Source organism: Canis lupus, chromosome 5 (genome assembly GCF_003254725.2).
Source record: "Canis lupus dingo isolate Sandy chromosome 5, ASM325472v2, whole genome shotgun sequence".
Taxonomy (NCBI): Eukaryota; Metazoa; Chordata; class Mammalia; order Carnivora; family Canidae; genus Canis; species Canis lupus.
The window spans coordinates 69,346,484-69,373,379 of NC_064247.1; the positions used below are offsets into that span (position 1 = coordinate 69,346,484).

At 41.2% G+C, this 26,896-nt stretch overlaps 1 protein-coding gene and 1 long non-coding RNA gene across 29 annotated transcripts in view; one reads left to right on the forward strand and one right to left on the reverse strand.

Moving 5' to 3' along the window:
• CDH13 (cadherin 13) overlaps positions 1–26,896 on the reverse strand; it is a 1,387,059-nt gene that overhangs the window by 717,106 nt on the left and 643,057 nt on the right. The window contains exon 1 of one of the 25 annotated variants that reach the window (XM_025426982.3): positions 1–136. The exons of the other annotated variants lie outside the window; for them this stretch is intronic. Within the exon in view, the coding sequence (XP_025282767.1) occupies positions 1–43 (43 nt within the window). The 5' untranslated portion in view covers positions 44–136. Of the gene's footprint in view, positions 137–26,896 lie in introns of those variants that run through there. 25 annotated transcript variants of the gene reach the window in all.
• On the forward strand, positions 128–26,771 carry LOC112646730 (uncharacterized). 4 transcript variants are annotated; one of them, XR_003127840.3, is made up of 4 exons: positions 128–265; positions 1,833–2,178; positions 24,231–24,468; positions 26,757–26,771. It is a non-coding gene; the product is annotated as an uncharacterized LOC112646730 (long non-coding RNA). The 4 variants fall into 4 exon arrangements; XR_003127841.3 differs by lacking the exon at positions 26,757–26,771 and adding an exon at positions 10,857–11,005 and having other exon boundaries at positions 24,231–24,600; XR_003127842.3 differs by lacking the exon at positions 26,757–26,771 and adding an exon at positions 10,857–10,985 and having other exon boundaries at positions 24,231–24,598.

The following is a 26,896-nucleotide window of genomic DNA, read 5'->3' on the forward strand; positions in this document are numbered from 1 at the left end:
CTGAGGTCTTGACAAGAAGCCAAATGCTACCGTGTGGCACCATTTTGGTTATGGTGATGCCACGCTGAGGTCATGGCACAGAGACCCTGATGAAGAAGCATCTCTGCTCTTGGCGCTGTGTTGCCATGGACTTCAAAGGTGAACTGTCAGAGGAATCAATGAAGATTCCATAGAACTTGATTACCAAGGGGAAAATGGATGGACCAAGCCTCCCCACCCACATCTAACCTTGCCCTAAACCCTCAGAAGTCTGGCTCCTGGGAAGGTAACGCACACAAGTAGAATCAATACTACCTATTCTCAGAGCACAGGTCCCGGTTTTCATCTTGGTCACAGACTTTCATAGTTAGGGCAGGAACTTTTTAATATGAACTTTACAGCTTAGAATCTTTACATACAAGTTCTTGGGGCCCATCCCTGACCTTCTGAGTCAAAAACTCTGAGACTGGGATTCACTGTGTAAATGGAGGATGTAGGTGATTCTGATACAACCTTGGGTTTGAGAGCCACTGGCTCTGAATGGTTTCCCATGTAGGGCCTTTTAACTTTCTTCTTAACCACCCAGTGCTAGGAAAGCATGTTGGGAAGCAGTTGTGTTTCATTTATCCAAACAGTACCAAGCCTTGACTTCGAAAGGACTTTACATAAATAGTTGTGAGCTCTTTTACTGCACCCTGAAAACATGCCTCCAGAATCATCTGAGTCAGCCATGCTAGCAGTTCATAAAATCTCCTCACTCAAAGATCTAGCATTTAAAAAGAGAGAGAGAGAAGAAAAGAAAATCAGTAAGATGACACAGTGGTCTTATAAGCAAATTTAAATAACTCTTACTTTGATTTATGATTCTGCTAAGTCATGGGTCTTCACATTTGTAACTAGTGCAGTTCATTGGACCCAAGTACAAAATCTTATCTTTCTTCCTACTACTTTAATTGCTAATAATTCAGCCCACCATTTAAGCCTATAAAATTATTTTTGATTCCTGAATCTGTTATCAAAAGTGTCAACCAGAAAAACATGCCATCAATACATCAGATATTTCTGCTTATCACATCTTCATTGATGCCAGTTATAAAATGTGAAGGTTTATGGTAAGGAACAAATGCTGGGCTTGCCAACAGAAACCTTCCTCAAATAGACATTGTTTCATGGAAAACTATATTTCGGTAAAGGTTATGCACTCAAAATTGACCAGCATTTGGATGATAGTTTTCACGCTGCCTGTGAGTATTGTCTTGAGAAGCCCATCATTTCTTAGTGACTGAATCATCCTCTATTTTAATGGAGAAGGTTATGGAAAAAAGTCAAGACTTCCCTTACAGATCAGCTAGAAACAGCTAAGCTCACATGACTTTTGAAAAATAATCCTTTCATGTCTTTAGGAATGATTGCCTGAAAACTAAACATTGTAAGAATGGAGTGAGCAGGACTGACTTAGGGTTGTTAAAAAAAATAATAAAAATAAAGGATGTTCAGTTAGGTTAAACTTAAATTTCAGATAAATAGGGACACCTGGGTGGCTCAGTGGTTGAGCACCTGTCTTCAGCTCGGGGAGTGATCCTGGAGTCACGGGATCTGGTCCCATGTCGGGCTTCCTGCATGGAGCCTGCTTCTCTCTCTGCCTAAGTCTCTGCCTCTCTCGGTGTGTCTCTCATGAATAAATAAATAAAATCTTCTAAAAATATATTCAGATACATATTTTTTAGTATGTCTCAAATATTTCATGAGACATTCTCATGCCAAAAAATATACTAAAAATAACTAACATTATTTGCCTTATTTATATGACCTATGCTCTTAACCACTAATCTAGAATGTTTTCCTCCCTTCAGCTGGTGAACCCATAGGTCTGTCCTCATGCAAAGCAGCGGCGTCCTTCTCACTGAATGAAATGACTTTTTTCCACGAGTTAGCATGGAATGTAGCAGCAGGCTGCGCCATGGCCCCTTTTTATTCAGTAAACATTGTCTGCACATCCACCCATGGCCAGACTCCACACTAGATGCAGACCAGGTGAAGGAGAGCTCTCTGTCCCACAGAACTTCTATGGCCATCTTAACTCCCACAACCAAAGACACCGTGAGACACAGTTCTTGCTTCTACATTGTTTGCAAGACTGCCTGACTTCTGTTCATGCTCAGAGCATCAAGGCTTGAATGGCTGAAGCATTTTGCAAAGGTGGGTGCATGTTCCAATCTTTTGCAGAGCAGATGTGTGGGTTTAGCACTGGAAAGTAGAATTCTCCACGTTTGCCAGTGACTATAATCATTTTTTTCTTGTTTGTTTGTTATCAGATACGGCTTCAAAATAGAAATTAATATGATTTTCTAGGTACCTTCAACTACTTGATGAGAAGATGCTGTATGGGGGACTCAGATTAATGACATTATTAGGTCCACCTTCTAGTGCAGGAGGTAAGAACAACCCAAGTATAAGTGAGTTTGAAACAAGTTTCCAGAGCAGAGTCACATATGTAATTACCTAATCACAAGAATCTCTAGGAGTTTTTTTCCCCAGGAGATCTTTGCTAGGAGGAAATGAAACCTTCTTGGAATTTGCTTCAGCAGAGCTTTTAGCCTCTTCGGTAATAGAAACAGAACAGAACTGTTTTGTGAGAACCAGCAAAATTTGTGCCTGTTAGGAAATGATAAAGCCAAAGGCCGAATATTAAAATCTTCAGGTAAAGGTAAGCTTTAAACCTCAGAATTTTAATCTAATTTGGGAACAGGAATGATTAATGTCCTCCCTGATAGGTCATCATTTCTCTGAAAAGGAAATGGACAGAGGGGGTGTTCAGTCCTCACTGCCCTTCTTACCTGGGGTGAATTTGGACACTGATTTATTTAGGCATCCCTGAAGCTTCATAGCATTAATTTTAAGTGCTCTATTTAAAGTGATATATTTAATGGCATCACTGCTCAGAATCCTAAGAACATCGTAACATGTTTATTAACGCTAATTCCAAGCTTCAACTGTAAGGACAGCAGGTGGGGAGCTCTTTGTGAAATTATGGCTCAGAAGAGGTTCCTAATTTTAATAAATTATTTATTAAAAAGTACATACATTGGATGTATGAAAAGGAAATATATATCTTTGACATCTCTATTCTAGCTATAGAGTTACTTCAAAATGCAAAACCTCCAAATGTGATTCATATTTAACACCCCTGTATTTAATATAATGCATACAATGTGCTTAGAAAAGCTCCTGGTGTGCCATGAATATGTGTGTTAAACATGACCTATCGATCTATTATACTATTTAAAAAGATAGGATGCCAAGCAGACACAAGAGAGAGCATGCCATATGGCTGCATTTACATCAAATACAGAACAGGCCAACTAATCCATACTACTGAAAGTCAGAACAGTGTTAGTCTTGCGGAACAGTGGCTGGGAAGGTACCGAGGGCTTCCAGTGGCTGGCCATGCTCTCTCTCTGGGCACTGGTTACATATGTGTGCTCAGTTTGTAAAAATTCATCAGCTGTAGATCTGTGACTTCTACAGTTTATGTAGACTTGAGTGAAATGGTTAAAAACACAGGGTCAACATTTCTTGAAGGTGATCCAGTAATTCCAAAAACATACATAATGGTCCCAAAAGCAGGCAATGAAAAGCTTCTGTATCACCAAAACTTGGAAATCTCTCCAAGAGCAAGTACCTCCCAAGTACTGGACAAAGATGATGCTGACTATATGGGTAGTATTCAACCTAGACCAATATTGAGAGGAAACTTTCCCATTCCAATGTCAGAAAAAAAGAGACTTGATCAATAAATAGAAAAGTGGACACATGGGAAGAAGAAGGGGTTTCAATTAATCTGAATAACACTGTGTTCATCCCAATAGCCAACATTTCCAGTGATTTCTCATTAAATGTCAGATATAAAAAGTGTAAGCTCTTTATAAATCTTCCATTACTTCAGGATTTAAAAAACAATAAAGAAGTTCAACCATTCAAATCTGTGAATTACTGAAACCCGTGGGGTTTTTAAAGGACTTATAAAACTCTCGGACAATTTTTATTTATGTAGGAAGAATTGAATTCTCAAGAAAAGGTCTTAAGATGAATGCAAATGAAAATAACAATATTCCATGTTGATAGTATCCAGAGCTGGTGAGGCTGTGGGGACAAAGACACTTTCAAATGCTCTTGGTGGCAAGATGAATTGGTAAGGGCTCTGTGAAGGCAGTTTGGTAGTATCTGTCAAGATTTTAAATGGGCCTATCTTCAGTGTAGTGATACCGTTTCTAGAATTCAATCCTATATTCAACGGGTCTGTGTGAAGCCATGTCATTTTTGCAATGCTTATAAGAGTGACAAACTAGAGAAAAACTGGATGCCCATCAGTTAGGAAAGTGGCCACTCATCAAAACATCAAAAACCAAAAACCTTAGGTAGCTATCTCTGTCTCACATACACACACGTACATACACACATGACACTATATATATATACACATACATACATATATATATGAATGGAAAATGGCAGAAAAGTACTAACAGTATAATCTCATTTTTAAAAAATATTTTTTTGTTATTTGTTTTTTTATAATAAATTTATTTTTTATTGGTGTTCAATTTACCAACATACAGAATAACACCCAGTGCTCATCCCGTCACGTGCCCCCCTCAGTGCCCGTCACCCATTCACCCCCACCCCCTGCCCTCCTCCCCTTCCATCACCCCTAGTTTGTTTTCCAGAGTTAGGAGTCTTTAAAGATTATTTTTAATTTATTTATTTGACAGAGAGAGAGACAGAGAGAGCACAAGCAAGGGGAGGAGCAGACGCAGACTCCCCGCTGAGCAGGGAGCCCAATGTGGGGCTCAACCCCAGGACCCCAAGGATCATGACCTGAGCTAGAGGCAAATGTTTCACCGACTGAGCCACCCAGACGCCCCTAAAATAGTATTTTTGTATATAGCTTGATAAGCATCTAGAAGGAAACACACCAAATCATTAACAGCCATTACCCCTCTTATGGTACATTGGAAGTGGCAGAGTGGAAATTTTCACTTTTATTTTTATACTTCCTTATTGTTATATTTTTTTCAAAAAGCACATACAGTGATTGTAATTACAGAAACTAAAACACCTGGAAAGAGAAAATGAAAGAATAATTCTTTGGAAAAAAGAAACAAAATCTATGTAGTTCTGGCACATACCTATGTTGGAAAAGCTCTCAATTGCCCTGTCCTTTTGAGGGGTGAAATAAGTAGAAAAGCAACAAAACTTTATCAGTTTTAGATGCATCTCCCTTGTCTCTGTGAGGACTACCAACAGCCCCCTGCCTTGTGATTTATGTCATCCCTTCATTGCCCTCCTTTGGCTCTCTTTGGAAGCCACTGCCACACCCATAGTTGTGGTCCTAGCCAACTACATTCCTATAAGCAGCCGATAAGAGTTACCCTCCTCATAGCTTAACAACATGTCTGATTTCTCCCAGGCTTCTGCTTTCTTGGCTCTTATCAGCTTCTCTGGGTCCATGCCCTCAGGCTCCTGGTGTCAGTTTGAGTTCAAAGGATATACTAAGCCAGCAGCCCATACCTTCCCCTTTCCCATAAAGCTCCTTTGGTGCATTGATGAGCTGCCTGGTGTTGCTACAGGTTTCCCATATTCCTGTCCTCTTCTCCAGAAAATTCCATGATAGCCATCCTAGCAGAACTGCCCATTCTCTAGCTTTCTATTCATTTGCTCCAGAGACTCACCTAACCCCATCCCTAAATAAAACTACTTATTCCCTCCTTTGCACTTCCAACGATCTCCATGCCACCTCTGCCATTTTACGTCAAGTGCTGAATTTCACTTCATTGTGTATGTTGTGGGAGAAAGCCATTGTCTACACTTGTATTGAATCCTGGTTGCACCATTTATTAACTGTGGTTTCATTCCTCATCTATAAAAGGGGGTCAATTTTAGGACTAACCTCAAAAGATTGTTGCAAGTGTTAAATTAATAATATAATAAAATCACTCAGTGCCCCAGCATGTAGTAAGGACTAATAAATATAAATGATTATTAGAACCACATGTCTCCCTGACTAGACTATGAGCTTATCAGCAATTTTATCTTACAGTCTCAGTACCTAAGACAATGACTATTTTTGAAAAGGCTCAAACATTGTTTATGAAGAATCAATTAGTTCTCTTGATGTTCACTGACTCATTGTTGCATACAGAGATATAAAGAAACTCCATTAACACTGATCACTCATTCATTGATTATCTGCTGTGTGCTAGAGAGGGTGTTGTATTAACAGAATGGTGAGTAACCCATGCATGGTCTCTTACCTATCATCACTCACAGTCCAGACAGGACCCATACAGAACCAGGCAGTTGTAGTACAGTGTGGTAAGGGATATGATGAGGAAAAAATCAGGCCTAGGAGGGAAGACACTAAAGAAAAACTTCTATGCTTAAATTTAAAATTTAATGGTGGGGGGCACCTGGGTGACTCAGTTGTTAAACATCTGACTCTTGGTTTCAGCTCAGGTCATGATCTCGGGGTCCTGGGATCAAGTCCTGTATTTGGGCTCCACATCCAGGGGAGGGAGTCTGCTTGAGATTCTCTCTCTCCCTCTGTCCCTCTCCCTACTCACATGTTCTCTCTCCCTCTAAAATAAATAAATAAATTTTTAAAAAATAGAACTGGGAATTTCCCAGGGAAAGAGGAAGGAAAAGCTATTGGAAGAGGGAACAACATATCTGAAGACTCCTCACCTGTTTTTGGGTCATCTAAATACCAGAATCTTGACTTTTCCTCAGGCAGTCTCCACCCACATGAGGTATCCCTTTGTAATTTCAACTAAGGGGTTTTTTGAACATGGTGGAAATTGGCTAAAAATAGCTCAAATTATACTCTCTGTGGGAGACTGAATTCCCCCAAATTGCTGCCACCACATATCGTATCTCTAATTCCCTTCATGCAATGTGATAGTTATGATGACATGCCTCTCATCTAGTGGTAGGGCCCATGTTCCATCTCCCTGAAACTCAGTGGAACTTCTCACTGCCTCAAGCACCATAAAATGTGTTATTTTTCTCTATTTTGTTCCTGAGATGCTCACTCTTGGCACCAGTCACCATACTATGAGGAAGCCCAGGCAGCCACATGTGGGTGGTCTGGTCAAAAGCCAGCATCAACCCCCAGACATATTAGGGAATTACAGGCTGCCACAACTGAGATGGTGAAAACCAGAGATAAGCAGTCCTCAGCGGCCCTCCCAAATTTCAGATTCATGATAAAATAAGTGATTACTGTTGCTTTAAGCTATTAAATTCGTAAAGGTTTGCTATACAAGTATAACTAGACACTGGAATATAGCACAGCAGAGTAGAACATCTTAGTCATTAATGGGCCGGTGACAATCCCCCACCAACAAAGCTGAGGGGAGAACTCTGGTTTGGTTGGAGTCCTCCTGTCCACACCTCAGATATTATAGAATTTAATTAAATTGACTATAACTACAAATATGGAGAGCAGAAGAGTTAGGATTCCTACTTAGCTTCATCTCCAAAGCTTGTGTGCCTGAAGAGCTAAGAGATCTCACCTCCATCTAGTGATCTAGTGGTTGTTGACTTCACTAGTGACCTAGTAAAGACTTCTGGAGAAAGAGTCAAGCTCAAAGCCAAGGATGAGCTTTACAGCACAGGGAAGAATGTGGAGACATCATTTCTAAGAATATTGTTGAGATCCAAAGTAAAAGTCAGGACAGACTGAGAGTGGTAAGGGAGCAAGTTTTATTATGCAAATCAGTGTCAGAAAAGTAGGAAGTGGACTGTAAAAATAGTTTAATACCTTTAAAGGCATCCTGAAAGTGTCAGCAAACTATGGTCCACTAGCCAAAGCTGACCCACAGCCTTTCTTTAAAAAATAAAGTTTTATTGGCACACAGCCACACCCATCCATTTCTATATTGTACTCCACATTGTACTACAATGGCGTGGAGTTGGATATTTGCACCACAGACTATATGGTCTTCAAAGCCCATCTGACCCTTTACAGAAAAAGTTAGCAACCCTATCCTAGTGGAATATATCTATTCACCCAAGATAAACTTGCACAATCTAATTAAAATGTCTTTTAAAATTTTTTTTATTTTTGTCTGGAATTATACCAACTCTCCTGCTGGTTATCCTGTGTCGATCAGAAGCTCTGGTTGGCAGTTCTGCAAGTCTTTGTTGAATTTTTTAAAATGAGAAAACTCATTATTACCTAACAAAAGGAGTTTGTAGACAGAATGTTCCAACAGATGGATTCCAGGGAGAAAACAGAAAAGAAAAAAAAAAAAATAAAGTAAGACAAGTCCTTGGTGGTAAGAAGCTTAGAATCACTGAATCAGGAAATTATAGGATTGAAGTGACAGGCAGAGAGATACCAAGGACAGACATTGATTTGCCTCATGTAAAGGTCATAAACTCAAGGTCTGTGGGCCATATCTGGCTCTTTGACATGTTTTGTTTCCTTTAGTATAGAGCCAATATTTAAATATAATGAGTACATGTTGGCAGGCAGTTCCAGCTAGCTGGCCCAACACCCATTCCTAACTCCCTTTTTCCTGGCCTGGCTTTCACTGAATGGCTGAGCAGGTAAACCCATTCCCAGCCTGATAAGCAGATATGACCACGTGACCTGTGCTAGCCAATGGGATTTAGGCAGAAGTCTTACAGATTTCCAGAGCAAGTGTTGGCTTTCCTGATGAAAAGGCTGGCATTGCCTTTTCCCCTTCCCCCTTCCTTGAATACAGATATCAAGTATGGTTTATTTCCAGTTTTTCCTGATAAATGGGTGGAATGGGCAACACTGAGTCTACATTCCCATCTGGCAATCATTTGCAGGAACGGTGAGCAACTGCTCCCCTCTAAACACTGGCTGGGGGTGCTCTGTGTGGCCACAGTGGCTCTGGGCCATTTCTTTAATTTTAGCTTCTCTCTCTTTGATAAGAGCTCAGGCCCTATTGGGTGTTACTGAGAGCAAACAGAAGCAGCGACCCAGAGGATCAGGGTCTCTGGTGAGCTTTGCTCTCTCTCTCTCTCCCTCTCTCAACAAGAGGAATCATACAGCACTCAGTCTGCACTTCATGGTGAAGAAAGCCAGGATCTCTTAAGATGATTAAAGGATGAAAAATAGAGACTGTAAAATCCACCCACTTGAACAATCAGAGTATTATTCTTACACAGTTGTAAAGTCTCATGGGAACTTTTTTTTTTTAAGAGAAAAAGGAATATCTTTTTTTTTTTCAGACATGTATCAATGAGTGTCTCCAAAGTGCTTTAAAAACAAAAATTACCAGCTTTAACAAGAGGGTAATAACAGCACGAAGAACATCTGAGACAGTCCGTCCCTAATAAAATTGTAAATGTTAGCTGGTTCCATTACTCAAAGCTTTCACTCAGCACACACGTTATTTATTACATCATTAGGCATTCTGAGAAGCGCTGGCCATGGTGACTTAAAAGAGGTGGTGCTATTGTACAGGAAACCTCACATTCCATATTGATAACGGTAACTTACCCGCTTTCCTAGCGCTCTCTGGGTTTATCTTAAAAGCTCTAAAAGTAGGCAGATGGCAGCTTTTCTCAAGGTGCTAGAATAACCTCAGGACCCAGTTGACAACACAGGATAGGATGTAATGGCTCCAACTACTGAAGTGGTATTGCAGAAATGAGAATCACAAATGTACGGCAGCTGAGAAAAAGCTAACACCACCACAACAACCTGAGTAAATCTGTTTTGATTTTTTTTTCCCTGAAGCCACTCAGTTGCAAATAGGTTCTGTCCTAATTCTAAATTTTTTTTAAGATTTAATTTTATATTATTGTATTAGAGAGAGAGAGAGAGAGAGAACACTAGTGGGAGGGGTAGAGGGAGGGAGCGAGCATCTCTGGCAGACACTGTGCTGAGCGTAGAGCCAAGTGGAGAGTTGGGTGGGGGGCTTGATTTCATGATGCTGAGATCATGACCTGAGCAGAAACCAAGAGTGTGACACTTAACTGACTGTACCACCTGGATGCCCCTAACCTTGTTTTTGTTTTAAAATAATGTTGACTTTCATAAAGTGGGTGGAGGGGGTGGTGCAGGGTTTTATACTGTTTCTGAATGAAGGTGGCAGTTACTCTGCATTTTGTTATAAAACAACCACATAGAAGGCAAGTCCTTCATCATTATCTTCTGTTTTGCTAAACTTGAGTTTCTAGATTTGCATGTACCATCTTCTTACAGAAAAAAAAATGGCATATAGCTAGTTTCCCTACGAAATAACTTATTTAATCCTCTATCAACTTTGGTTGAATATAAAAATCTCTAATTCATGACTTGTTAGAAGTTCTGAGAAGGCAGTTGCTAGACACCTACATGCCTTGAGTCCAAGGATCAGGAAACACTGCGTTTGGGGTGCAGATTAAGGAACTCTGCGATGATTTGCAGAGAGAAATGGTTGGAACTGCAGTACTACAGTCCCAATCTCCAACCCAGGAATTTCCTCTTTATCTTTAATTATAACAAATCATTTCAAATGCAATGAATAAAGACAACAGTCTGTACCATAGAAGCAACGAAGAAGCAACAAAGAAACAAAGAAGGGAAAAAACCCACAAAATCTTGTTAAGCACTTACTCTCTCCATGCTGCAATCTTTTTCCCACAGGTTCATACATTTATCCCAATGAATTGCCATAGCTAGTGTGCTAAGTAGATTTTTAAAACTGGGGAAACTGAGTCTCAAAGTTATAAGGGAGCAGGTGAAACTGGCTGGTGTCATGTCCCACTAGATCTCATTGCCTCCAAGGACATGCGAGGGCAGGACTCCACTCCATGATATGCCTGAGAACTGGCCTTTGTCTGAAACCTTCTAGGCGCCCTGTGAGGAGCCCGATACAGGACTTGATCCCAGCACCCCAGGATCACCACCTGAGCCAAAGGCAGATGTTCAACCACTGGACCATCCAGGCCCCCCTGCTTCTCTACAATTTGTGTACACTGATGTGAGTTCTACTTGTGGAGGGTGAGATACTTTTTACTTTTTTTTTTTTCTTCTTTCTGGAATTGCAGTCCTTTGGAGACTTGAAATCCATTTCCGTGTGTCTTTCTTGCCTGTCTCGGTCCCTTATATGACAGACTTGTCCAGCCAGATAAAATTTAGTTTGCCAATGGCCTCTTTCAAATAAGTGGTGGAAAAACAATAGGGAAAATCAATGATACCAAAAACTGGTACTTTGTTTTTTGTTTGTTAAAAAAATATTTAATTTATTTATCTGAGAGAGAGAAAAAGAGAGAGAGAGCATGAGCAGGGAAGGAGCAGAAGGAGAGGGAGAAGCAGGGGGGCTCATGGGTCTCTGGTGAGTTTTGCTCTCTCTCTCCCTCTCAACAAGAGGAATCATACAGCACTCAGTCTGCACTTCAGACCCCCCAGTTCTGAAACAGGGAGCCTCATGTGGGGCTCACTCCCAGGACCCCAGGATCATAACCTGAGACACAAGCAGACGCTTAACTAACTGAGCCAAACAGGTGCCCTAAAACTGGTATTTTGAAAAGATTGAGATTGACAAATTTTTAGCTAGACTGGCCAAGAAACAAAAAGGGGGGAGAGGAGAAGTCACAGTTCACCTAAGTAACACATAGATGCAGAAAAAGCATTTGATAAAATCCAAGCATTAATTAACGCTATAAACTCTATAAACTTGGAATAGAGAAGAAACTTCCTCAACATGATAAGGTACATATACAAAAACCCTGCATCTAACATTATATTTAATGGTATGAATGCTTTCCCTCTCAGAAGAGGGCAGTGATATCCACTTTTACTCACTATTGTGTTGGAGGTTTGAAGCAAGTCGGGGGCGGGGGGAAGAAAGAAAAGAAAAAGGAAAAACAGGAACGAATAGAAGAGAAAACAGATCCCCGATGCTCTTAAAACTTCTGACTCTGTGCACATGGGGGCCTGCCACAGAGACTTGGCTTTGCCTGCCCTGCATCCTTTCTCTCTCCACCCCGACAGAATCACAGTCCATCTGGGTGACAAACTGACTCTATCCCGGGTGCGTGAGGGGACATTTAACCTTGACCCAGGCCAGGACCATCAGCTTATTTGGTCTTTTTTAGCCACGTAGCTGATTCATGGAGGTCCACATGACCCATGTTGATAAAAGTGAACTTTATTCTGGAGGGGAATAGATCCTCTCTTCACTGCAGTTGCTGTGAAGATAGAACTCGAGCCTGGAGCTACAGGAAGCTATCTTGACTGTCAAAACAAAACAAAAATAAAACAAAGAAATAAGACCCCCCAAAAAACAAAAAAGGTGGAGAGAATGGAACCTACATAGAAGAAAGGCAAGCAGAGAGATGAAGATAAAGTCCTAGTAATAGGTAGTATCTGAACTTCTATGTCCACCCAGTCCTGAAGCCGGGACTATTCATGAACTTCCCACATACACAGGCCATGAAATGCCCTTTTGCTTTGGCCAATTTTCATTGAGTTTCTGGCATTTGCAATGGAAAACATCCTAACACAGGGATTGTGACCCAACCTGGCCCCCATCCCCCCTTGATTTTGACACTGGCCTTTGCAGGATCTCCACCATTACCCTCTTAGAATTCACAAAGTCCTTTTATAACCACCCCCATCTGAATCTAAGTCCTAGTAGAACCAGGATTATCCATATTTGTTTGCTAGTATGTCCCCAGTGCCTAGCACACAGTTGGTAGTCAGTCAATATTTGCTGAATGAATATGAATGTATGGTTGGAGGATGGACAGATGGAGGAATGGGTAGATCTGTTCATAATTTTACTAAAGGTTTAAGTTCAGCTTCATGGTCTTTGATACCCAGAACTGATGTTCTCTATCTTTTTAAAATGTTGGCCATGGCCATCTCCTACCCAGTCACATTGCTTTTCTCCATAATGTCTCAAAAATTACAGAAACTTTTGCTAAGATTGCAATCACAATGCTCTCTGTGTCTTCTGTGAGAGATAATTCATCTAGTCTTCTAGATGTGAACTCACTTAAATCAATAGGATGCACTTGTATCATCTTCTCAACTATCTTGGACTCCAATTTCTCCTATTTGTAATTTTTCAACCCTTTTACAAGGTGATTATTATTTTCCTTGATCATAAAAATGGAGGTGACCTGAGCCTGCGTGGTTCTGCATTTACTCTGCCATCTTTACGCCAGATGGTAGGTCTGTGCACAATTGCCTGCACCAACCTCTTTCTGCTGTCTTTGGCTTGTTTGAAACTTGCTGTTGGCAAGAAGCTTTAGGCACCTCTACAGTTATGATGGGTCATGCTCCTTATATGTACCTCAGTTTCTTTTGTATGCTATCTTTTAAATCAAGTTGATCTAAAAAGTTCACATTTTGTCACAATATACCTCTTGGGATATATGTTCTCTCTCTCCTTTCTCAACTTTCTTGCAGGGTTGTGCAATTGTTTAATCAGAATTTTCCTTTTAAAACCTTCATATCTTTTGTTACTGTGCTCTGTGTTAGTGTGTCTGTTTTTTTTTTTTTAAATGTCTATATTTTTCTCTGAATTTGAGCTGAAATGTTCTTTCTCCCTAACAAGGGCACCCATCTGGCTTAATCCTGTATGTCCTTCTCTAGGGTTCACCAACAGGTGACCAGTATGGTCATGTTCTTGCATGGCTCCGTTGACCCCACAGTATCAACTGGCCCCTCTCTACAGTTAATGTGGCCTGATCCCTCCTCTCATTTGTGAGTGTTTCCCTTCCATTTCCCTTCTCTGATGATAGCAGTGATATTCAGCCTTCCTTCCTCACTGACCCTGCTCCCCATAAGTTACCACTGTTATGGTTTATTGGCTTGGAGACAAAGGCCCCTCACTTTTATTTGCCCCCTTATATTTCTCAGTAATTATTTTTACAGTGAGAGGCTCTGTGACTATGGATATGTAAGTTTTCCAGTTTTTAGGTCTCCGAATATTCCCACATATTTCAGTTTGCCACATGTTAATCAGAACTATGGTAAACTCAATTTTGCCCAAGAAAAGCCCAAATGTGCACATGAGGATGCAGAAATAAAAACTCTGTAGATTTTACAACCATCTTCTAATGAAGAAGATTCTCTAGATCTCCTGCTTTCTTAATTCATAACTAAAATTAAGAAATATGACAATCAAATATTTCAACACATGTAAAAATGATGACAACATGCCTAAGTATGCCACCAGGCTTTGTGTGTATCTATCACAGTGTTTTCAGAGTCTTCCTTTCATTTGAATGATTTATACATGAATCTCTTACCGACCATACTGAGCCCCTTGGAGCCCATGGATTAATTCATTTCTGCATTCCCTAACGCACCCTGAATGTAATAATAATGTATATGGAAGGTGATGAATAAATGCTTATCCCATGGAACTAAACTTTGGACTATAGAAAGGAAATAGAATAAAAAGGAATGCACTGTCTGGATGCATTTAAACATTGCTATCTACACAGAAACATCTGATATATTAAATATAAATTACTTTAAACTACTAATTAAAATAGTCAAAAAGCCTTCTGCTCAGAAATGCTTTGAGCATGTCCTTTAAAGCCCAGGCTGCTTTTCCTTCATGTTATCATTCAGATGGGTCTTCCCAGTAGTTAATTGTCATTCAAGAAGCCGAGATATATCAGTTCCCCTCTGATGATCTCCTATGCTAAAAACTGAAGAGCAGTGGAACGTGCCCATTTTTTAGAGCACGTATATCAGAAGGTGCCTTAAAGTGGCTCATAAGAACTGAATGATCCAAGGGAAGAATCATCCTGACACAGAGCTAGACCACCACACCATCTGGGACAACGAGCATCAAAACTCATGTGACCCCTTTCTGCAAAAGTGTCACCTTGGAGCACATAGCTCTTGCACCCACCTAAATAAGCCCTCCCATTTAGGTGAGTATTTTAGATGCTGCACACCCTCTGTCCCCATCGCTGACCCGGCAACTCTAAGATTTTTCACCACTGACTGCAGCTCCCCTCAGGTCCCTGTATTTCAGCAGAGAATAAAACGATCCCTGTATATCACTTTGATAAGTTTGTAAAGCACTCTGCCATCTTTGGGCAGGAAGCTGCTAAAGAAAGATACCTTCGTTACAGTTTACAAAACCATTTCCAAAATGTGCTGCTTCGGCCCTTCGAGTCAAGTTCAGAAATGGAAGCCTGTAAAACTTATCCAGAGAATCATTGTCAGAAAAGACATTCTCCTTGTAATGGGAGGGCATGCTTTAGTCTGTTACATTAGACTACTCCGATATTAAATCTATATCCTAAGACTATCTTAATTGGCCATAAAAAGGACAATTGAAAACACAGGATTTGATCACTGCACATACAAGACTCATGCTGTAACCACCAAATTAGGCTATTTTGCAGGGAGCATCCAGGCCTGAGTTCTATTTAAGCCCTCTCCGGGTTACAGTTCATCATCCAGTTTCAAGAAGGCAACAGGGTATTAAGTTGATTAGGATTCAGTGAAAGTTTAGACCATTGCACATCGTGCAAATTTAACATTGGCTTCCACCCACCGTTCCTGATAAGGGAGGGAAAGAAAGACATTTCACACATTTTCTGAGGATTAAAGTTGGACTTTCCCGCTGCTCACGGTGACACCTTTTGGTGTCACTGGATTTAACGATGCTATAAATAATGAGTTAAACAAATTTGGAGAGTCTGATTAATGAACTAGGGGACCATTTTGTACTAGAGAACACTGATGTCTAAATGGAGCGTGTAACTTCCACATTCTCTGCTCTCACAAGTCGTAGATTCCAGGATGGCCGAGCCCCATCCCCTCCACACACTGAGAAGTGTTAGGCCCTTCTGCCCATACCAGTTCTGATCAGTTCAGGAGAAGGGGTCTCACCCTAGAAAACCATTACAACTTCCATTTCTTTGCTCTGTTACTTTTGGAAATACTTCCAGTGGTTGAGAAAGTCAGACTTGTTAATACTAATTGGTAGGTGCCTGGGTCCTTTTAGAGAGAACAGTACTGGCAGAAATCATGGTTGCAGGTGACGAGTTGAAAAAAACAGGCCAGGTGCCTCAGTGGCTCAGTAGGTTAAGCATCTGCCTTTGGCTCAGGTTATGATCCCAGAGTCCTGGGATCGAGCCCCACATCCTCTCCTTATGCCTGCTCCTCCCCCTGCTTGTATGCACTCTCTCTCTCTGTCAAATAAATAAATAAAATATTTTTTAAAAATTGGGCCAAGGGATGTCTGGGTGGCTCAGCAGTTAAGTGCCTGCCTTCAGCCCAGGGCATGATCCTGAGGACCCAGGATCAAGTCCCACAACAGGCTCCCTACATGGAGCCTGCTTCTCCCTCTGCCTATGTCTGTGTCTCTCATGAATAAATAAATATAATCTTTTTTTTTTTTTAAAGGGCCAATTTTTGCTACTCATTAGTTGTGCAACAAGGGACAATTTGCTTAAAGTTGCTGAACCTTAGGTTCCTCCTCCCCCATGGCCATGGTAAATGGGGATAGTAGGAGAATTTCTCAATAAACGCTGTTGTGAAGGCTACATGGGTTGAGATATTACATGCGGTACACAGTTAATTCTCAACACATCTTATGCATTATTATTGTTACTAATAAGTGGGCTGTGGTGGGGGACCACATGGGGGATCATTTCATTCATACCAGCCAGAAACCTGCTCTGGAATCTAATCTGGATTCTAGCAAGAACCTGCCAAGTCACAGGCACAAAGGAGGTGGTAGTTAAATTCAGACTTTGGTTCTCATAGTTCCCTTTCCTGGCATTCCACTCCTATCCTTGTCCTGACAACATTATTATTCTTTTTTTTTTTTTTTAAGACTTAATTCTTTTAGAGTAATTTTAGGTTCACCACAATATTAGGAGGAAGGTACAAGATTTCCTGTTAGCCCTCTGCCCCAACAAAATCATAGTTCCCCCTAATACCAGCCTTCTCCCACAGCCTGGAGAGATATATTTGTTATAGTTGATGAACCTACATCGATACACATAATCACTCACAGTCCACAGTTTACCTAAGACTCACTCTTGGTGTCGCACATTGTGTGGCTTTGGACAAATATATAGTGACATGTACCCATCACTGTGGTATCATACAGAGTGTTTTCATTGTCCTAAAAATCCCCTGTGCTCTACCCACTGATCTATCTCTCCTCACCAGCCTCTGGCAACCACTGATTTTTTTCACTGTCTCCATAGTTTTGCCTTTTCTGGAATGTCATCTAGTTGGGATCATACAGTACATAGCCTTTTCAGATTGGCTTTTGTCACTTAGTAATATGCATGTAGAGGCACCTGGGTGGCTCAGTTGGTTGAGTGTCTGACTCTTGATTTCAGATCAGGTGGTGATCTTGGAGTGTGGGATTGAGCCCCATGTGGGGTCCTTCACTGGATATAGAGCCTGCTTAAGATTCTCACTTTCTCGCACTGCCCCTCCCTACCCTGCTCACACCCTTGCACTCTCTCTTTCTAAAAAAAAGAAAAGAAAAGAAAAGTAATACGTGTGTAAGTTTCCTCCATGTCTTTTTATGGCTTGGTAGCTCATTTATTTTTACTGTTAAATAATATTCCTTGGACTGGATGGGCCACAGTTTATTTATCCACTCACCTATTGAAGGGCATCTTGGTTGCTTCCAAGTTTTGGGCAATTATTAATAAAATGGCTATAAGCATCCACATTCAGACTTTCGTGTGGACCTAAGTTTCCAGCTCCTCGGGGTAAATACAAAGGAGCATGTTGCTGGATTGCAGGGGAACAGAATGTTTAGATGAGTCATTGCTCTTTCAATGTAGCACTGCCCTGCATTGCCAGAGAACTTCCTCTAACTTGTGCTTTGCCAGCTTTTAAACAAAGAGCGACAGTAAGGTGTGGTATAAATTCCCCAGGGCTCCCTTGCCCCTTGCGTAGAATAACTCTGAGCATGCTTTATGTGGTTTCCTAGTGTTCCCCTTAAGGACGAGGCCCCACTGGACCCCACTGGTTACCATTGCACTGAGCTGAGCTTCACTAGCTAACTGCCTTCCTTCCCAGTCCCAGCCTCTTAACCTTCCACCTGTGGCTCCTTCACCTCCCAAATAAATAACTGTCCTTGATCCCTTATCTCAGAGCCCGCTCATGGAATGGGTGTGCAAAGTGAGATGACCCTCAACAGCCCCCCCTACACACACACACACACACACCCATTCAGCATGTGGCATTTTATCAACTCTTGTATCTTGTGCCTTGGTTTACCTGCTCTTTAGGCCTGTTTCCCCCTGACTGCCTCATGCACTTTGTTCATAGATAGTTCTAATTGTTAAGACCTAGATTTCCTGGGGGTGAGGGTGAGGGGATTAGGTGACAAACCTGCAGGCAGGGAAGGAAGGGCTCTAAGTGTAGTGGGTCAAGACGAGACGTGTGCCTGAAGAACAAGTGCACCTGTCTGAATATGAATATCAGTGGGAATGCTGGGTTAGCAGCAGCACACCTCTCCCCAAATATGTCAGTACCACACGTGTCCCCTGCTCTCTAAAGAGCCTACTACTTGCCCTTTTGGGAAAATAGATTGAACTATAATTCACTTTGTATCAGAAAACACTATTAGACCATTTTAATGTCTGAGTTCCATTTTGTGACTGAGGTTTTTTGTTTGTTTGTTTGTTTTGTTATTTGTTTTTAATTAAGGCAACATAGACTCAGAGGGTCTCATTCACCAATACAGATGATGAGGTTCCCCAGCCCCACCTCCAATTTCATGCATTTTGAATTAGGAATAAATATAAGATTTTACAGTGTTGAGACAACAAACATTTGAAGAGACACAATTTTCAGGTACCACTGTCCCAAAGCAATAATAGAAGACACTAATTACAGTTGGTTTCTTCTTCCCAGGGGTCAATGAAGTATATCCAGCTGAGAGTATTTTAATCAAACTATTTTATGTACCTCCCTGTCTTTCGTATTAATCACTTATCTACTTTAAGGAATGTTTTGACCTAGCAGAGAATTTTGTACTAGATTTGAAGACCCCAGTTATTTGAGAAAATGTCAGTCTGTTTGCATTTGTTCATGCATTGATTTCATAATTGTCTGAACCCCACCTCTGTGTTGCAGAGACCCAACAAGGTGTTAGGGTTGAGTACGAAATTTTAATTTAGCTGGCACAAATTCAGCTTCTTTGATGTAGACAGAGGCTTCTAGTAATGTCAATCCCCCACCCTCAATGAGTTTACTAAATAGTTAAGTAAACAAGACAAATGTGAGAAGCCACATATTAACAGAGACAGGAATGGGTAGAGGGAGTGGGCTGAAGATTTGGGGAGAAGAGTTGAGAGGAAAAGTTATTCACCTACAGGTAACCATGGCAACTACAGGATGGGACCAAGAGGAGAGGCCAGTAGCATCTGTGGAATGGGAGTGATGAGAGCTCAGGGTTCTGAGGGCTGTGAGATGGGGGCTTGGACTGGACCAGTTATGACTCATAAGCCCTCTTGGTTCTAGAGAAGTGTCTACAAGGCTAGAGTGGCTGGACGAGGCCAGAGCACTGGACACAGTTCAGGCTCTGGGACACTGGCTGGTGGGGGCAGCTTAAAGCAGGTAGATGATGGAGGTCTTGGGGAATTTGGTGGCAAAAATCAGTATTCCAGGACAGGAGCCTGGAGCATGGGTATGAGGGGACCCAAGCCCCACAGACACTGTATGGCAGTGAGTGAGGGATGTAAGAGGAGGATGACACAGTCTGAATGCCCATGGTTACTGGGTGCATCTGCATCAAGGTGCCCAAGCACATTTTCTGAGAAACCTCAGAACATCTCTCTCATCTGTTTTAGGGTTAGCTCATTTAATCTTAATGGTCACCCTGTGGGGTAAGCACTGGTACTATCCCACTTTACAGATGAAGATGCTGAGTTGGAGCAGAGGAAGGAATTATCCAGGATGTTACAGCAAGCAAGATGCAATGTCCAGGTGCAGATGTCAGACCCAGCAGTGCTCCTCCAAATCACTTTGTCCTAACAGAGGCGATGCTCGGGGCTTTGGACATCAGGGATCCATTGCAGATTTGTGAGGTTGGGGGAGACATGTGATGGACAGGGGATGGTGGACACAGGGATCATATCTAGTTGACAAATCTTCCTCAAAGATGTCATAGACTCAGCTCTCCCCTTTTGGCAGAAGTGTATTTCTCCACCCAAACCACATTACACCTCATGCCTCAATGAGATGTGTGAGTGAATGAAAGTTGCAAAGAATCTCACTGCTCAGGAACTATGGGATTCACTTATAGAGCTCCCAAAGTTCGGCTTTGGTTCTGACCTTCTTAGGCTTCCCATCACTTCTCATCTTCTGCAACCCATAGTATTTCAGGTCCTCCCACCCCAGGGCCACAGATGGGAAGTGGGTGTGCTGGCTTTGTCCTAGCAGCCAGGCTGAGCTCTGAGTTTACATCAACCTCAGTATCTTTACCTCACCGCTAACTTCTGGTGGAACGCCTCAAAGAAACCCATATCCCATTTGCTGCCCCATTGCCCTCACAGATTAGAGCTGAATAAACTCATCAACTGGGAAGCCTGTGGTATCTTTGGCCCTTGGGGTCGGAATGAACACCCTCGCTGTGCTCTGAAGAAGAATACAGGGCTCTGGAAATCCTATTCTCTAATTTAGTACCTCCCAAACTGAAAGGTAATCCTTTTATACACTGTGAATCATACTGGAAATGTGCAGAAGGCAATAACAATGTCACGTGACCATCAATAAGCACCACTAAACACCTGCATGGCCTGTTTAGTGGTTTGAGACTTGGAGCCTGGGAGCCTCCTTATAGGACAGAACACATTTTCCAGCAGGGATTAGCCTTGAGATTAGAGTTTAATGAAACAATCGCTAACACTGGAGGCTTGGGCAGAGGAGCCAGTAAACTCCAGGGAGCTCCTGGCTTGTCTGGGGAAGACATTGATCTAATAAACCATGAATAAATAATAGAAAGGAGTCTAAAGTCAAGAGATGCAGAGGAGCCCAGGGACAAAAGGTAGGGGCTTGATGTATCAGAAGATGTTTTCAAAGCAATTTAATGTTTTGACTTTGCAATAGACATTCATTTCTGGAGAAATGCTGTCACTTGTGCAGAAGGAAACATGCTCAAGGCTGCTCATTGCTGTGGGTATCGGCCAGAATAGGTTAGGCTGTGCAGTGGTAACAAAGAACTCCAAAGTCTCCATGATTTTGAACAATGAGGATTTATTTATTGCGATTCCCCGCACCCATGCAGGTCCACAGCAGGATTCAGATAACCATACACACCCAGGGACCCAGGTGACCAAAGGGATGGAGAGAGGATTACAGGACTGAGCACTAACAGTTCTATGCTTTGGCCTAGAAGTGACACCTGCCACTTCCACACAATTTCAATGGTTAGATCCAGTGATGTAGGGGTGGCTAATATCAAGAAGGTAAGGGAATATAGTCTCCACTTCCAGGAAATACAAAAGAGCCAGATACTGCTGAACATTAATACATCTACCACATGTGTAATGGCAAAAGCTAGGAAGAGATGCCTAACTATCTCCTCATCTGTACATCATGTGTAAATACATCCACATGAAAGACGGTAATGGGGCAGTTTAAGACTTGAAAATTAAAATGCAAGTTGCAGAAAACTACACATAGTATCTCTCTTATGTATAACTCACCCATGTCACAAACTTCCAGGTATCAGTGGACATACATATGTGTATCTACATGTCCAGAAAAAGCTCTGGAAGGACGTTCATCAAACTAATAATATTGGTGACCTCCAAGAGATGACTATGGTTGCAGAGAGGAAAAGGGTACTTCTGTTTGTCTGAATTATTTAAGACGAAAAGGAACTTATATATAGCTGATGGACTTCTAAACAATGTTTTTTTTTCAAATAGCATTTATCTGTTTCCCATGGCTGTTGGTTGGGTGGCCCCTGTGCTAACCTTGGTGCCATGTTCATTGCAGAAAGGCTATTGAGAGTGCTTTTAACCTCCATGGGCTGCACCAGCCATATGGTTAGCAACCTTGTCCATATGGGAGGGATTTTCATTATGAGCTGTTCCTATTTGATCTTACATCTGGCACTTTCTGGAACATTCCAGAATTTTAATTCCACAGAAGGCATCTCTTCTTTTACATTCTATCTCCTCATCATCTTTGGTACCCACGGGGTAATATACTGGGAAAATGTCAAGGTTCCAGATGTTTTCTTTTTCCTTCCTCATTTCAAAACTGATTTATCTTCTTCCAAACCCTAACTCCTCTTTCTTTAGGATTCTTCTCTATACCTAATGTGGTCCAATAGAATCATGAGCCTAATAAATCCAACAGATATCTTATTTCCCCTGAATAATGTATTGTTTTAAATTAAGCAAAATACACAATTTTCTAGAAGGGTCTTAGAGCAGAACTACTGGTGTAACTTAGACACAAGGGCAAGCCAGTGGGCAATGGTATAGGCTAGATTGATGGCCTACTGCAGAAGAGACTGTGCTCATGAAAGACCTCTAACATGATTGTAGATCTGGCTTTTAAGTACTGAGATAGTAATTTTACAGGATGAAATCATGAAACATAACCTGGTTGCCAAGCATTTGAGGAAAAGAGGATGAATGAGTGGAGTATAAAGGATGTTCACTGGCTATGACACATTTGTCGAAACCCACAGGAAGCTATGAATGGGGCAGTAGAAGTATATGGAAACTCTATGCCATTTGCTACATTTTCTGTAATCCTAACACTGTTCTAAAAAAATAAAGGTTATTAATTAAAATGTTTTCAGAGGAGCTACTTTTTTTTTTATTAAGAAAGGAATTCTGAAGCCTTAGATCATGCTTTGGATTCAAAGACACATTTTCTCCACTTTGAGGGAAAAATAATCAAAATACTTGCAAAAAGTGGGAACAACACAGAGCCTATCCCAGACCTCCTATGGCAGGAAACATTAAGAGCAGAGTCCTTGAGAGAAGATACTCCCTCCTTTCACACTGACCCAAAGGTGGCTGCTCCAATCTCTTCTATGTGAAAACAGAAATTCCACAGAGGCAGCACAGATGTTGTCATGGCTTTGAATCACCATAAACTTTCTTTTATAATTTTGTAAACTAGAAGAAGAAAATTTGCCCAGTATGGAATATTTTGTGTTTCCTTTTCCAAAGAAAAACATGCTACTCATCCCTATTAGTAATAGAGAGATGGACGGGGTGAGTGTCGGGACACTTTGTGGCTGAAGTAAGGCTCAGATTCAAGTTGTCATGTATGATTCTGGAGAAAAGCATTGTATCTCTAAGCACCAGTCTTGATCTATACAATAAAGGGATTATGATTAAAGATAGGTTTATGGGGTCCTGGAGACAGTTAGGAAGCCCTTGGAGAGCCTAATGAGGGGCAAAGAGGAAGGGGTCACAGGTAACTCTGGGTTCCCCTCCTTCTCGAAACGTACACTGGGGCTTTGCTCTGTTTTCTTTTCTGGCCTTTCATTTCTGTTCTTCAAAGAAAGAATTCCACTGAATTAGGTGATCATCACATCCCATTACTGTGTCTAAAGTCAACATTGCAAATTAAGTGACTGAGTAGACTTTGGGTGGTAGATGTGATCCACAGGAGTGGAGTGACAGATCTTAGGAGAGAACCTTAGTGAATGTTGTACTAGCTTGAATAATATGTCCAAATCCATGCCCATCCAGAAGCTCAGAATGGGAGCTTATCTGGAAATAAGATCTTTGTAGATGTAATTATGTTAACATAAGGTCATACTGGTAATATTAGGATGGGCCCTAAATCCAGTGACTGGTATCCTTATAAAAAGGAGAGGATACAGGGCATGGAGACACACAGAAGCCCATATGAATACAGAAGCAGAGGTTGGCGTGATGCCATCTGCAAGCCAAAGAATGCCAAGGATTTCTGGGAATCACCAGATGCTGCAGGAGGCAAAGGAAGGATTCTCTCCTAGAGCCTCCAGACCCTTTGGCCCTGCTGACACCTCCACTGTAGAGTTCTGGCCTACAGAACCGTGAGAGAATACACTCTGTCGTTTGAAGGTTTCTGGTCATTTGTTGCTGCAGCTCTAGGACACTAATATTAGCCCCTACATGTAGTAAGCATTTTCAGGTGTATCCCTCATCCCACATCTTCAGCAGTGAGAGCATGGTTTTATCACATTTCTCTTTCCCCAGGTCTTTAGCAGGGGAGTATCCTTCTAAGGCTCTCTCTCTTTTTTTATTTTTTTCAGGACGTGGTAAATACCAAATCTTACAATGCTGATTGGCTTGTGATTGCTTGTGAGGGATTTCCTGCACAAATGGCCAAAGCTTCAATGTAGTTATAAAAATGAACTTCTAGAAGCTGATAATTCACATCAGAGAAATGGGGACTAAGGACCAGTCCTGCGAAAGATGTATCCTCATCACTGCCATCCTGGGGGTCTGCTAAGCCCCAAGCCCTAGAATACAGAGCGCTTCTGAAAAGATGTAAGCCTGAAATGGAAAATGGAATCTGCAGGAACTTCTGCACCTTGTTTAAAAAAATACAATGTAAAGGACTCTCTTTCCAGAAACACTGCTGTGGCAAAGTGCTTTCTCCTCCCTTTCTTCCTGTGTAAGAGTATCTGTATGTGTGTGGCATCATCTATACTCACATATATATATATACAAACATATATGTGTATTTTTAAAAATCAGAGTATATTCTATTTAAATATTTTCTGAAAGATAAACTGTAATAGAACATGGGAAAAGAGGAAAGAGGAAGAGAAAGTGCTCCATCCTGAGCAACGAGGCAGCCACAAGCCACATGTGTTAAGTAAGCACTGGAAACTTGGCTCTTCCAAATAGAGATATGATGTGTAGAATAAGTGAGCACTGGATTTCAGAGGCTTAGTAAAGAAAAGTAAAATGTCTTGGTAATTTATTATATTGAGAATATGTTGAAATGATAATATATATACTTTTTTTAAGTAGGCTCCGTGCCCAGCGTGGAGCCCAACTCATGACCCTGAGATCAAGCCCTGAGCTGAGATCAAGAGTCAGGTGCTTGACTGACTGAGCTACTCAGGTGCCCTCTAAAATGATAGTATTTTAGATATGAGGAGGTAAAGTGCATCACTCAAATTAATTTCATCAGGTTCTTTTACTTTTCTTTAAAGGTGGCTACTGGAAAATATAAACTTACGTACGTGGCTTACACTATATTTGTGTTGGACAGCACTGGCCTATGGTTTGTGAGATCTTTGATTTAGTTGCATTTTGCACACTTTTGAGCATTTTTGTTCAGGAAATTTTAGTTTTCCTATAGAAGTGATTTTTTAAAAATCTGCTGTAAGAATTCTCTCTCTCTCTCTCTCTCTCTACACATACACACACACACAAACCCACACACACGATTCGTTTTGTGACATTCTACATTCTTTTCTTTTTTTATGGTAACGTTTCCTTAAAAATAACTTTGGGATACAAAGTAAGATTAATTAATATTAATTTTGCTTTTAAATGTTTAAACACTTATATTGCTGTGTAACCTTGGGCAAGTTAGTGAACTTTTCTAGGCCCCAAATCATCACTGGTAAAACGAGCTGGTCTAGCAATGATCCAGACAACAATGATTCTCAACTTCCTCCTCTGTCTCCACATATCAGATGGTTCTGGGAAGGCCCATCAGAAGAGCAGTTCCCTCTGCTGATGGTGCTGCCTTGGCTTCCTCCCACTTTCCACGGAGAATCATTGCCATCCCTTCCATAGACTCAGTAGGAAATTTCTAGGAAAGAGTCAAAGGGTAGTAATTACAGTGAGAGCCTAGAGAATGTTAGAGCCATGGAGGAAACCCAGTTCACCCCATTCGTAATGACCTGCTGGTCAAGTCACCCTGCTGGTCAGGAGCAGAGGCCAGCTCTGGTGAACACTGACTACTGGTTAAACTTGCTTCCTGGTGTGTCATGATCTGAAAGGAGGGAAGGCTTGAGTGACATAGAACTGCAGAGCAGAGACCACCAAGCACAACTGGCCACCCATGTATCACTCCCTAACTCCCTGACACCACCATGTCCTATTCGAAGGTCATTTTTCTCTTAGTTTATCACAAAGTGAGGAAGGAAAAAGGATTCATAAGAACGTTGAATTAATGATGGTGTCTAAGAGAAAGCTCTCTTAGGTGTCAAGGTGTCAGGTGTCAAGATCCTCTCCTGGTTTAAATCAAGAAAATCAGGGTACCTGAGTGGCTCAGTGGTTGCGCATCTGCCTTCAGCTCAGGTTGTAATTCCGGAGTCCTGGGATTGTGTCCTGCATTGGGCTCCCCTCAGGGAGCCTCCTTCTCCCTCTGCTTATGCCTCCACTTCTCTCTCTGTGTCTCTCATGAATAAATAAATAAAATATTTTAGAAATAAATAAACAAATAAATAAATAAAATAATCATTTCAATCTCTCTTCAGAGAGAAGATTAGAGACTCGTAGAAAGCTACTTGCAATGACTTTGGTTGCTAAAATGCTCTGAAGCACCAGAATTTTCAAAAACTGTTTGCATGCTTTCAAGCCTGGTAAAAATGGTAGATGAATCAGAATGTTCTGTTCTGTTTAGACCTAAGGCATATCAGGGTTAGATAAAGTCACAATTGACAAAGATTTGTATTTATTATGAAAGATGCCAAGTTATATTTAGGTGTTGTTGTTTTTTTTTACCTTCAAATCTCACTCTAAATTGCTTGTCACCTTTTGAAATATCATAATTAACACCAGTTAATTTGTGTGCTTAAATATTTTAATGACAGGTTATAATTTTAATAGAAAAGCAATTTAGAAGAAAATCGTAGGATCCTATGGTTTCCAAGAGAGAAGAGAGGAGAGAGAAGAGAGGCTCTGGTATAGACAGAACCAGAACTAGGATCCCATTGTGACTCACCACTTCCTG